General features: G+C 47.5%; 1 protein-coding gene across 1 annotated transcript in view; it reads right to left on the bottom strand.

Moving 5' to 3' along the window:
* Positions 1-6,391: 6,391 nt before the first annotated feature.
* The window catches only part of NEK1 (NIMA related kinase 1), a 39,232-nt gene continuing 32,152 nt past the window's right edge, over positions 6,392-13,471 (bottom strand). The window contains exons 31-35 of the mRNA XM_084263581.1: positions 13,122-13,276; positions 11,238-11,452; positions 9,372-9,505; positions 8,972-9,104; positions 6,392-6,956 (exon numbers count right to left, since the gene is read on the bottom strand). Coding sequence (XP_084119707.1) covers positions 6,943-6,956; positions 8,972-9,104; positions 9,372-9,505; positions 11,238-11,452; positions 13,122-13,276 — 651 coding nt within the window. The 3' untranslated portion in view covers positions 6,392-6,942. The remainder of the gene's footprint in view (positions 6,957-8,971; positions 9,105-9,371; positions 9,506-11,237; positions 11,453-13,121; positions 13,277-13,471) is intronic.

Consider the following 13,471-nt stretch of genomic DNA (forward strand, 5'->3'; position numbering starts at 1 on the left):
CACCTCACTCTAAGTGCAGTCACTGGAGGTGCATTTACAGAGGAACAACTCCAAAAAACTGCTTCTGGTTGTGTGGTCATTGTAGCCTGAGGAACGTGTAGAAACAGTGATGATGCCTCTACTGCAGTCTGGGTGTGCTTTATGGTCCTGTAGTTCCTCCTACTGTCCAGATCAGGAAAGCTGGTGAAAAGCACTGCACTCCCTTTACCTATATCTCTGTGGTGAGACTCAGTTGGGATTTTGTCCCAGGAAAGTCAGAAGGTATCAGTGCCATGCTCCCAGGCTCAGGAGCAGGGACTGATAAGATTATCCTGGATCAATTTGTGACACCTGTCCATATGAAACTCATGCTTTTACAGCAAAATCTACTAAAAAATGTGCTACCTTGTTTAAATTACAACAAAACAAGAAAAAAAGCACTGTCATGTGAGTTCTCAAAAGCATGCTCAGCTGGGCTTTTTGGGAGAGATTTCTTCCCTTAGAGTCGCATTCCCCTACCAGAACTGCCTGCTGGGCAGAGCTGCCAGGCAGGTACCCTTATCGGTGTGTGTACTTTTCAAACCTCTCTGCAGCACTTCCACCCTTCTGCTGCGGCATCGAACACGCAGGAGCGACGAGATGGGCTCTGTAAGGGGTCGTGTGCTGGGACACACAGAACTAAGCCCTGTTCCAGCGTCTACAGGGTGCTGACACTTCCGTCCCATCCCAGTAAAGCAGCGTCCTTATACCAAGGCAAAGCTTTCCTTTGCCTGAAGTGTCCCAATTTGGACAGCACCTCAGTCCCAGGGAAAGCTGCATTCCCATCACCACAAACAGCACTTCTTGTGTCGCCTGAAAGGCACAGAAGCTCCTTCCCAGCTTCAGTTACCTGCCATTTATAGTAGGCTTCCCGAAGGATGTAGGCTGAGGCTTGAATATGATCAGCGTACCACCACCATTGGCTTTGTGTCAGGTTTTCTACATAGCTTGACTCTGAAGGAAAGTTGGAATTACACTGGGAGGAAGGGAACAAAGGGACAAGATCCCCAGTGATTCTTTTGCAGCATCAGCTATAATTCTGCTACCACAGTAGGGAAAAAAAAAACCCAAACCCACCCCAAAACTTCCCTCATTCAACATAAGATTAAAGAAGTGAGATGAATTTATGTAGCATTCATGGCACTGTTTTGGATTGCTTTTCTAAAGCTTGGGGCTTGGCCTTTAAGCTGATGAAGACATTGGGACACAAAATTAATTCTCTGAGGCCACTAGCACTGCGAGGCTGTGTAATCGCTCTGGGATTGCCAAAGATTGGGGTGGGTTTTTTTCATTTTCAATTTGTGTCACTTTCACTCCCACACATCTGGCAAGAGACCTCTCTGCGCTGCCTTAGTTGAAAATCTTATCTCATAGATCATTGCTAGCAATAAATTCCAGCCTTTGTGCTTGCTTCCATCGTCCCACAGCCTGGAGTCACTGATTTGGTAGAACTGGGAATTTGGGCTGTAAAATATTTACTTGCTAACACACACACACAGAGTAAAAACAAAAGCCTCAAGCCCAACCCTCCAGCTCTTTGTGAAGCCAGCTCTGAAAATGTGAATCACAGAATCACAGAGCTGTAGGGTTTGGAAGGATCCTCCAGAGCCCATGGGGTCCAACCCCCTGCCAAAGCAGGGTCCCTAGGACAGGCCACACAGGTCAGTGTCCAGACGGGGCTGGAATCTCTCCAGAGAAGGAGACTCCACACCCCCTGGGCAGCCTGTCCCAGGGCTCCCTCACCCTCATTGGGAAGAAGTTCTTCCCCAGATTGGTGGGGAACTCCCTGGGCTCCAACTTGAGCCCATCGCCCCTTGTCCTGTCCCCACAGACACTCAGCAGAGGCTGCCCATGTCCCCTGTGTCCCACCCTTCAGCTATTGATAAACACTGATCAGATCCCCTCTCAGGCTGCTTCTCTCCAGGCTGAACAGCCCCAGCTCACTCAGCCTTTCCTCACAGGGGAGATGCTCCAGGCCCTTCATCCCCTCCGTACCCTCTGCAGGGCTCTCTCCAGGAGATCCCTGTCTGTTTTGTCCCAGGGAGCCCAGCACTGGACACAACACTCCAGCTGGGCCTGACCAGGGCAGAGCAGAGCAGAGGGGAAATCCTATCAAACTAGGAAAGGAAAGATTTAGGTTGGGTGTCAGGAAAAAGCTCTTCACTCTGAGGGTGGTGGGACACTGTAACAGGGTGCCCAGAGAACTGGTGGAGGCCCCATCCCTGGAGACATCCAAGGTCAGGCTTGCTGGGCCTCTCAGCAACCTGCTCTAATGAAGATGCCCCTACTCACTGCAGGGGGTAGGAGGGGGTAGCCCTTGAAGGTCCCTTTCCACTTAAAGCATCCTGTGATTCTGATTACCTCTGCAGGACTAATTAAATAATTTGCTGGAGGAAGCAATGGGACAATTCCCAAAACTAAGCCCCAGACCTGCAGCCTAGTGCCTTGTCTCCTGGAACCCCCTGAATGAGCAGGGTCAGTCATGACCTGCTGGGTGTGGAGCTGCCTGAGATGCAGCAGATCCCTCCATTCCTCATCAGACTGCAGAACAGGAATCAGCAAACAGCAGGTAATTTTCCAAGAGCCCAAAGAATCATTCTGCAGTAACTTACCCCAGCAAAACCACAGCACAATAAACACTTGAGGTACAACTAATGTGAAATGCCTTCCCCCCACCCATTTTTTTTTCCCATAGGGCGAATGAACAATGTCTTGACTGCAGGTAGCGTTGTGTAACAAGGATAATGCAGGAACAAGCTGTAACTTAATTTTTGGCATGTTCAGGTTCAGTTTCCCAAGCAAATATCTCTTGGGTGAGTGCGTGGAAGGGTTTTTAAATCGATCCTGATACATATCCACACAGAGCCCCATCTGTCTGGAATGAGGTTGGTGTGGTGTAGCTGCTACAGGGATCTTAACTGGCTTTCATCAACTTCAGGAGGATTAAGTCACAAACAATACTATTTTAGTGCCTTTTTTTAAAATTTGCTTGGCAAATAGTCTTGTCGATTTACGGTTCCCCAAAGGAGGTGTCAAGAGGTCACTGAAACGTTTCTGGGCACGGGAGGGAGAGTGGTTGAACCCTTGGCCTCCTTGCTGCTTCCTTCAGTGTTTTTCTTCATGTCATCAGCACTGTACTCAGCACTTCTCCTCGGCTTCCGTCAGAAGAGGGAATGTTAGTAAGAAAGGGAGGGGAGGAACAGGGAGAAGGCTTCCCTGCTGTTTTATTTGGCTCGTGCTTGAAACATGGTAAATTCACTGCGCAGCCGGGAGACCAGCAGGGATTCTTTATTGCAGCGCTGCAGATCACCCCACCGCCAGCGCTCCAGCGACTCAGGGAGGTAACAGAGACTTTCTGTTGCAAAATCACGGATGCTCAGTCCAGTTCCCAAGAGCTGATCTCCATGAACATTAGATTTCTAAGAATTCATTTGTATCTGTAGCAGTTTCTGCTGCATGCATGCTAGTTCTTTCCGGAGGGCGCGGAGGGTCCTCTGGTGGTCAAGGGATGAAGACAACAGTCTTCCTCAGGTGTTCGCTGGTTGACCATCTTGTTACTCTTCGTTCTTGGTGACTTGGCTCCACCTGTAGCTCAGGAACTGGCTTTCTCCAGTTGTGCAGTTAAATGTTAACAGGTCTAAAGGTTAGACTGCACGCTAGGTAGGTTTGTACAATGGCTTCTCCTTTTTCTTTCAGCTGCTCATCTATCTGCACCACTTAGGACACATTACAGACCTGACCTTCCAGATCCTTCATTCTAGACCTCAGTAATGGTAAACTAAGCCACAGAAAGTGAGCATAGAATATACAGTCCATGCACACAAGGCTTCCCTGATGCTTCCAGCACCTTTTTTCACTCATAGTTCACTCTATTATTCTCCACAGTCTTCTGTCCAGGGATCACAAAGCTTCCTGGCCTCTCTGCTAACCTAGGGGAAGCAAATAGAGTTCCCTCTGGCTGAGAAAGCACTGGGGGTTGATTCCCAGAAATAAGGTGCCCATGGTTAACCAACTAACCTAACCCTGAGCAGCACATTTTATCACACACTGCTGAGATGGGAGTGCAGGGGCAGGGGCAGGAGGGACACCCCACATCCTACAGGCCATGCATGCAAGGCTTCAGAATTTAAGCTGAAAATACCTGAGTTTGGGTATCAAAGGCAGGTATCAAAGCTTTGGGGAAGCTGGTGACTGCAGACACTGTTCCATACTATGGGTCAGTGGGATCCCTCTAACAGGCCCTCACAGTTTATTGTATGATAAGCCAGACAATTTCACAATTACTAGAGCTTTTAAAAAAACCCATCTCATCCAGTTAGGCATTTCCCACCTTCTGAACTGCTGTGAGGCAGAATCAAACGTCTGTGGGACGTTTTGCCAGCAGATTCAACAAAAATAGTGTTAAGCAAGCACATCATGACTGATGCAAGATAAATACAATGCGCTGCAGAGCTGCTGCTCCTCAGCAGGCATACATTCCTCCTCCTAACACCACACGAGCAGGCTTGCACCATCCTTGGCAGATGAGCTTCAGAAGCTCTTACAAAGAGGTTTCAGTTAAAGCTCCATCTGTTACACACCATCCTTCTGAAGGAGAGGACTCTCACCGCGGCAGAGTAAGCAGGATGGAAGATGTGTTCATACCCTCATCAGCTGCAGCTTGGAGCCTGGTGACTTGGCTCAAACCCACCTTCTCGGCCCTTTAACGGGTGAGACCAGGGTGGGCACTTCATTCTGTAGGGCCTGAGAGTCATCAGCAGGGGGAACAGATCGACAGCTGAGAATGGGAGCCCCGTGACGGATCACAGCGGGATTTGACTCAAGCTTTCCCTAAGCCTGACCACGGGGAGGGAGGCCTTATACCCGTGCTCCAGCCATATGGGCAGTACCAGAGGATGGATGATACTGGTAGTTGTGGTGTAAAATCTGCCTGTTACTGACCTGAGCAGCCTGGTTACCGTAGTGTCACTGCATGGTTAACGAAGTTTGCAGGCCAGGATTGATCTGGCAGTGCTTAATAATCACGCTGCCAGTCAGAGTAGAACTTGCTGGAGTCTCCTCCTGGATGAGCAGGACTGCGTGGTGCAGATAAAGCAACCACAGTCATCTCAGGAGAGGAGGCACCATGGTGAGTTAAGTTACTCAGGGCAATGTGATCATCACTCGATGTACTCAAGGCCACAGTGAACCAGGACATACAATTCAGCGCAGTCAGGCTTTTCAACAGCTGGAAAATAAGTGTGATATCATTAGTAGCTAAAAAAATCACATTAGAGGTGTGGAAATAGTTCTCCACGTGTAATTACTAAGAGTAAAGACAGATCTACTAAGTAAGGCTATAAAAATATTAAGCATGAAAAAATAAAATACAGTGGTAGATCTTGGAATGAAAAAGGCACAAAAGCACATGCAGCGTTTACTCCAAGTTTACTCATCCTCAGGGATGCTGGATACGGGCAGCCTCAGGGATCCCTGGATACAGTCAGCCTCAGGGATGACTTGTGAACAAGCTGGCAGAGACATGCTACGCCTCATGACTGCTGCCTCCCTGGAGTCTCCCTGCTGCAACCTACCTGGCTCTGGCTTGCATTGGGGGAAAAGAACTCTCCTGATCTGTGTGAGGTTTTAAACCCTGTGGATAAAAAGAGAGTTAATGGAAGTAGCTAAATCCTATCTCCCTTTAAAAATGTCTCGGAAATTAAATCTGGAAGAGCCAATAAAACTACCTTCATTCTGGCCTTGGTATGGGGCTTTTACTGGGGAGAGAAAAGTCAAGGCTGTGATTTAGCCAGGGGCACAACCCTGCCCGCCCTGTGCCAAGGCGGGAGGCTGACCCAGGCTCCCACCACACACAACATCCTGACTGCTCTAAAAGGTCATGGTTTGTTGTATTTAAATGAGCAGCCAGTCACTGGGGGAAACAGGACATCCCAGGCCACCCCCAGCCCCCAGGGAGAGAAGCATGGGGATGGTGTGATGAGCTGAGTGGCTGTGTTCATGCTCTATACACTTCTCTGTACTTAAGATCCTTAAAGAATTTGTGAATAACAACGTTTCCTAAAGATGGGAAGACTTGTGTTTACATACCAGGTTTTCAGCACATGGCCTTCTACAAGGAACTGTCTTCCAGCTTGTAGGAACAGAAGACCCTCAGGAATGAGATGTTGTAAGTCTTCAAGAGGTTTAGGCAAGGTTGTAAAGTGTTAGAACAAAAGGGTTAGTAGAGAACAAGAATTTGGGTAAACAGAGGGCATTTACACACCCATCAGACTGAACAGGAGCCCTCTGCCTTTGTGCCTTTATTCAGGAACACCACTAAGATATTTCAGCCAGCACAGGTTAAAGAAGTGACAGAAGCCTTTGTCTTCAAAATAACCAACTTGTTTTATTACGAAAGAGTTAAATACTCAGACCGGAGCCACGAGATTAAGATGGTATTAAAAGACAACCACGAGGGTCAGTAAAAACGAAGCCATTTCTTTATGTAGGTGTCCAGAGAGGCTCTTTGAAGTGAGTCAACAGCTAAACGGGGGTACTCCCACAACACAGGAACACCTGCTGTCACCTAACCACACTTCCAAGCGTGGGGAGGGCAGAGCTTCTCTTTGACAGCACAGGGCTCCGGTTTGCATTAGGTTTTCCTTTCGGAATTCGAGAGATTCCAGGTTTGGGATGTGGGTTTTGTTTGGGGTTTACTTATTTTGGGCATCTAATATTTAATGACGGCATACGAAGCGCAACAAGAGCAGTGTAAAGGTATCTCAGTTTCAAAGGCGTGGTTTCCCTTCCTCATACACTCAACATCCTTTTCAAGTCCTGCTTCTCCTGCCCCACAGCACAGTCTCCACCGCCGTTTGTTACTCGGTTGTGTAGACTTCAGACACCGACACGTAGCAGAGCACGAAGGAAATTCCTGAGTCAGGTTTACTCATCGTTATCTGTAAAAAGCAGGAGAGGGGGTGAGGTGGGATGAAAAGGAATGACAAATGCACCCACACGAAATCAAGCCAGGCTTAAAGAACCAGCTAGAAAGCACAGTTCAGGAAACAGTAGTACAAGAACTCACTCCACTGGTCGCCAGTGAGTTGACCACCCAACCTGCTGTGAAAGCACTCCATGTACTAACACTGAACAATGAGTATACTCCACGAACTGATACTCAATGACAAGCCCTCTGTCCCGGATCCGGGAGCTTGCAACAGTTTCATCCCAAGTTAGGCCAATCCCCTCAATGAAGAGCAACGCAGATCTCTCTCCTAACTGGAAGAGCACTAAACTTCAGCAACCAAAGCTCACAAACATGCCTCTGGCTGTCAGTGGTCCTCCAGTCACCTTGATTAGCATTGGGGTGGAGGGGTTCCTTTAAGTGTCTGAAATTCCAAGAACTACTTTATATGTAGCTCTTAATGCACATTGGTATTAAAGCACCACCTCTCCTTCACACGCCCGCTGTGTGGAGAACTGCTTTCTCCACACGTGTTTATAGGCTGTCACAGATCTCTAAAATACAGCAGCAGAACTGAAGCTTTTAAAACCAGCCACTTGCTCACCAGCATCTCCCCAGATGGAAGCCAGCTTACTTTAACAGGATTCCCTCAGACAAGGGCTCACCATTTGCCCCTGAAGCCTCTGAATACCAGTTTTAATACAACCTCACAGCAAAGCAGCAAGGAAAAGGAAGTGCCAGCACTGCTGCTACCATTTTCTGCTGGGTCTGTATTGCCAGCCCTTTGGGCACCCAAAGAATTACCCACCACCACATCTCTCTCCTGTTCTGTCATTAAAGCAAGGAACTGTGCTTGGAAGAATTACTCATCTGACACTTTTCCCTCAGCCTTTGTGTGACACAGCGTGAAACCAACCCGGGACTGGTCCTTCTTACCGAGCTGTCCTGTACCAGCAGCAAAGGCTAAGCAGGAAATGTAATTTCCATGTGATTTTTCTTTAATTACTGTGGTTTTAAAACAAGTTTTTAAGACTTTTCCCCCCTGCTCCAGCATTTACATACAAACCCTGTAGAAAACAGCAATCTTCAGTATTTGACCTTTTAATCATTGCTACCATGAAGGAATGTGAGAGGTGGAAATAGAGATGTTCATGTGCATTAGAACATCTTTTCAAGACTGAAATCCATTAAATAATGATCACTACACACAACAAAGGCAGTATAAACCACTTCTGATTTAGATTAAAAATAATTCAGATTTTAGATGTTCTTTCTCTCCAGTAAAGACTTCATCATAAACCTAGAATTACATAACTGCAGTTAAATCTTTGACATGGGACTGAGGGAAACACCCCAAAACAAAACCCCCACCCTGTTTCTCACTGCGAGTGGTCTGTGTGGTACTTCAGAGTAATTCTGGGAGACCCAGGAACTATCCCTCTGTCCAGTAACCTGTGCAGTGCAGGGCTCCCAGAAGGGAAACCTTCTTTGGGTGTTACTGAGGCACCTGCAAACCAAGTGGGGTAGCACCTCCACCTGAAGTGCTGCTGGACAGTGACAGTTACAGGCTCAAGATATTTGGTGAAGCTGTGACACACATTAGAAGTAGGTTTGGAAAGAACAAGGTGATTTTAGCTAAAAGTTTGCTCCTCCTTGAGGTGAAGTTGGGTTTAGTTCAGAAAGTTTTGCTCTACATTTCCATCCTCCCAATCCCTGTAATCATTTTCAAGGACTGAAGCTATTATTACACCACACCTTGAGTAAGACGACTACTGTTACAGTTGAGCGCCATGTACGTGTTTAATTGCTCCTGCCACGCTTTGCTGCGGGAGGAAAATTACCATTTGGGGGAAAAAAACCCACAACAAACCCCATTATTTTTACCAATTTAGGCATCAATATAACAAAGCCCAGACAGGCTTTAGAAGCACGCTAGAGCCTGTCATATCCGACAGAGAAAGAGGACAAGCCGTGTGGCAGTCGCCAGGGAGCAGTGAGGTTACTTACCTTCCTGGTAGGCTCCGTCTGCCATTACCAGGTGAAGTATTTTGGCGTACAGGTGTTTGTGTTCGTTTCCAAGAATAGTCTGAACTATGGTCGAACAGATATCGATGTTTTCATCTTCATCTTCATGTATAGCCTGGGAGAAAAGACAATCTGTGTTGCCAAAGTGGAAACTAGAGAATTAAAGAGTTCCAGTGAATCTAAACGCGACGCACGGTTAGAACCCAGGCTTTCCTCTCTAATCCACTGCCACAGCATTTTCTCTGTCAATATTTTAGTGGGTTAAAACAGAATAAAAGACTTTAACAAGGAATTCATCTCTTCACACAATGCCATTTGCTACTCTAACAGCCCCAGGTACTTCTTTCTTAAAATACTTTCTGCTGCAGGTTGTTCCACAAACCTTTATTTTCTCATAAACTTCAATGAACTTATCAAAGCCTATTTCCCGCTCCAGGTTGTCTCTCAGCTCTTCCAGATGGCTGAAGATGCTGTCACAGTCTTCACATTCGCTGGCAATCTCTCCATCACTGTTATCTAGAGAGAAAGAAAACAACAGTACAAATTCCTTGGTTTTCCTGCGTTCTTCATGTTGTTTCTATGTCCCCAAACTCAATATCCACCCAGACCTCTGATGAAAACCAGGCATGCTCAGAGCCACACATGATGTTGGCAGATGCTCTGAACAACCTGCAAGGACACAGGGACAGTCCCTCTCTTGCCAGCAAAGAAATTGTGAACCCCAAAGAGGAAGCATGTAGCGATCTCCTCTGAAACCCTGCCCAGGTCCATCGAGCTGTCAGGGTATTCATATGCTGAAGGAAAACTAGGTTTCTCTTAAAGCAGACTTATTTACCAAAGAGAAAGATGCCCCTGCAGCCCATGGAGAGGCCCCATGCTGGAGCAGGGGGAAGATGCTGTGCTGCTGTGGGAAGCCCATGCTGGAGCAGGCTCCTGGCAGGACCTGCACCCCATGTACATGAATTATGACAGAACTTACCCACCCAGGGGGAAAAAATACCACTTTTTAGATTTCAGCTCTCATATTATCAAATCTTTTAAAATAATACCCAGTACTGCCTGGCAGGTCACAGACTTCATGAGTATTAAAACTGTGGCTTTCAGTTCCTGTGCACAACTAGTCTAAGGTGTAACCCTGACCAAACCATACCCCCGATCCAAGTATCGGCTGTCAAATCGATAAGAAATGAGAACTCACACAGGAAGCAGAGCTGTACACGGGTTACAGCCCCATTAGCTGACTTCTAATCCGGTATTTAACTTCTGGATCTCAAACTCTGGTTTCAGGTTCTGCCTGTTGCCTTTCTCCTGCCCCTAACAACAAACCCTGCCCTTCTTGTTCCATCCACTTAGACAGTGCAACACCTTCACCACCACCGCAGCCACAGCCAGTACTGTATGTTACCAGTGTGTAACACCAGCGCTGCCAAAAAATGGAAGCTGGTGCTGTTACCTAAGGGGTTTGTACCTTAAGTGACTCACTGGAATGCGTTATATAGGTAACATTGCTCAGGTATGGTCACAGGTTTCCAGTTTGGTTTAAGTTATTGTCAATAAACCAAAACTACAGAAGGGGGATGTTTTATATTAGGCATTGCTTCTCCACATCCTCTCATACCCGTCTCTAAACCCACAGTAGTCTGTGGCAGTGCTGAAATGCTTACATTGAACCAGGATTGAGAAGACAGAAGTGAGGCTTCAGGACACCGCTGCGTGTGGCTAACACACAATGCTAAAGGCAGAGATACGTTTTCCCATCTCGTTTCTAGTCTGCCTGTGTTAACAGCTATTTGTTAGTAATTCCATGTTCTTTTCAGCTGCCCGTTCAATTACTTAATTGTAATATAAGTGTGACCCCAGAGAGTCCAGTCATGTCAAACTGCTGTGTCACTTTCACTCTTACACTGCAGTCAGGAATTATGTAAAACATGTGACGTGGAGTCTCTGATCCTCCTTGGAGACGAGTTTCAGGCAGCTAGAGAAGAAGTGACTTCTATTCACTGCCTAACAAATAGCCAGCAAGAAGTTTGCAACACTGGATGTCGCCCAGATGTTGACCTCAACATTCACAAGGTCTACATACTGTCTAACTTTTAAAAACTTCTCTGTTTTTAAACTGTTAATTAGAGCTCTGATTCACTACAACGTGAACACTATTCTATTTCAGTACAGAGCAGAAAGATTATTCTGTGTTTGAACTGTTACCACCAGTAAGTAACTTGTAAGAGAGGTATAAAGGGAAGGATACCTGACTGCCATTCTTCATTGAGCGCACTTTCGCTGCTGGGGTTATTTTCATCTCCTCCTTCATCCAGCTCCGTGCCGTTTGTCACACATTCCATGACATTAGCCTTCAAAGTGGACTCCTCCTCTTCGCTGAACTCCTCACTGGGCTGCTCCCTAAGCAGTTGTTCCATTGAGGCCCGGAGCTCCTGCAAATCTGTGTCTGTCTCCCCAAACATGCTAAGAGGAAGCGACACAGAGTTTACATCGTTAATACTTTACGAGACAAACCCTGTCGCAAGAGCTCGATTCCCTCCTCAAGCCCACACATTGCAAAGCCAATGTGGTGGGACAAAGGGAAGAGACACAGATATCAGTGTCCTCAGTCCACTGATACCATCACATCATCCAAGATACGGGGAATAAAGATTGGCTGAACAGATACCAGACCCTTTCGTAACAAGATGATGATCAGGTCTCAATTCAACTTTGTCAGTAAGAGAAGTTCAAAGTCTTCCTAGTCGTGCACTGTCATAGAACCCTGGCAAGTAGAACATCCCCAGCCCAGATAAAAATGTGCCTGGAGCAGCAAGAGATCTACATCTCATCGGAATGGACACACCTGCTGATCTTATCCCTGCAGACTACTCAAGCTGCAGGGAGTAGTCAAGAGCCAAGGTTAGGTTTGAAACACTTGAAAGAATTTGGGGGACTTTGAAGGGCATCCCAATACAACAGTAGCGAAGATAAACGAGTGAGACACCCAGAACACATGAAGAAAGGGAATAATCAAGAAGTCTTTATCCCTAGAAAAGCTGTACCCTTCAACTTTGATCTGCTTCAGTGGAATGCAAGGTACAGAAGCCAGACAGAATAGCATCCTCAACAGAAACTCTGAATGCTGGAAATTCTGACTGTTACTGTAAGCAGTTGTAATCCTGTTGGCTTCTCAATTCTCTGGAACAAGGCTAAAGCAAGTGTGATTCAAAGCAGGATTTTGAAAACAGGTAAAAACCCCAGGCTGGTATGCTGTGCATGATTGATTGTGTGTGATTTCTGCTCAGACACTGAATCACACGGTTGGAAAAGACCTTTAAGATCATCAAGTCCAACCATCCCTATCCTGCGCTGACCCAGATCCCTGAGCACCTCATCTCCCCTCTGTTAAACACACCCAGGGGTGGGGACTCAGCCCCCTCCCTGGGCAGCCTGTGCCACAGCCCCACAACTCTGCCAGGGAAGAGCTTTTCCCTCCCAGCTGAGCTGACCCTGCCCTGGCACAGCTTGAGCCCATTGCCCCTTGTCCCATCTCCTGTCCCCTGGCTGAAGAGACCATCGCCCACCTCTCTGCACCCTCCTGGCAGGGCAGGGGAGGTGGGGAGAAGGTCTCCCCTCAGCCTCCTCTTCTCCAGGCTCAACACCCCCAGCTCCCTCAGCTGCTCCTCAGAGGATTTGCCCTCCAGCCCCTTCCCCAGCCTTGTTGCCCTTCTCTGGACTCGCTCCAGGACCTCCATGTCCTTCTTGGAGTGAGGAGCCCAGAACTGGACCCAGTACTTGAGGTGCAGCCTCACCAGTGCCCAGTCCAGGGGCACAACCCCCTCCCCAGACCTACTGGCCACACTGTGTCTGGCACAAGCCAGGATGCCATTGGCCTTCTTGGCCACCTGGACACTCTGCTGACTCGTGTTCTGTCTGTCACCCAACACCCCCAGGTCCTTCTCCTCAGCAGCTCTCCAGCCGCTCTGCCCCCAGCCTGTAGCACTGCTCGGGGTTGTTATGTCCCATGTGCAGGACTCTGCCCTTGGCCTTGTTAAACCTCATCCCGTTGGTCCCAGCCCATGGATCCAGTCTGATCAGGTCTCTGAATATTCTCAAAGATGGTTGATGTTGAAATACTTGATCAACTCACTTATCCTCAGAATCAGAGGGTCCTTCTTTGGCTTGCTCATCTTCCGTGTCGTCTGTCTCGACATTGTGCTGATGCTGCACATCTGCTACACTGGGAACATCCACTAGAGTTCTGTACAGTTTGTAAAGATCCGGCAGCGAACACGTTCTCAACATCTGCAAAGGGAAGAGAGAGCCTGTTTGGTGACAATGCCAAAGACCATCTGAGGTGACCAAATCATTTACAATGAGGGATATTTTTTTGGGTCCCTTTTCATGTCAAAGTCCAGTGCAGATAATCCAATTGTTGAAACTTTGGCATCTTGAGGGTTGCCTGCCAGCTAAAAGGAAAGCATTCCTTCTGCCTCCATG

Source organism: Gallinula chloropus, assembly GCF_964237585.1.
Source record: "Gallinula chloropus genome assembly, chromosome: 4".
Lineage (NCBI taxonomy): Eukaryota > Metazoa > Chordata > Aves > Gruiformes > Rallidae > Gallinula > Gallinula chloropus.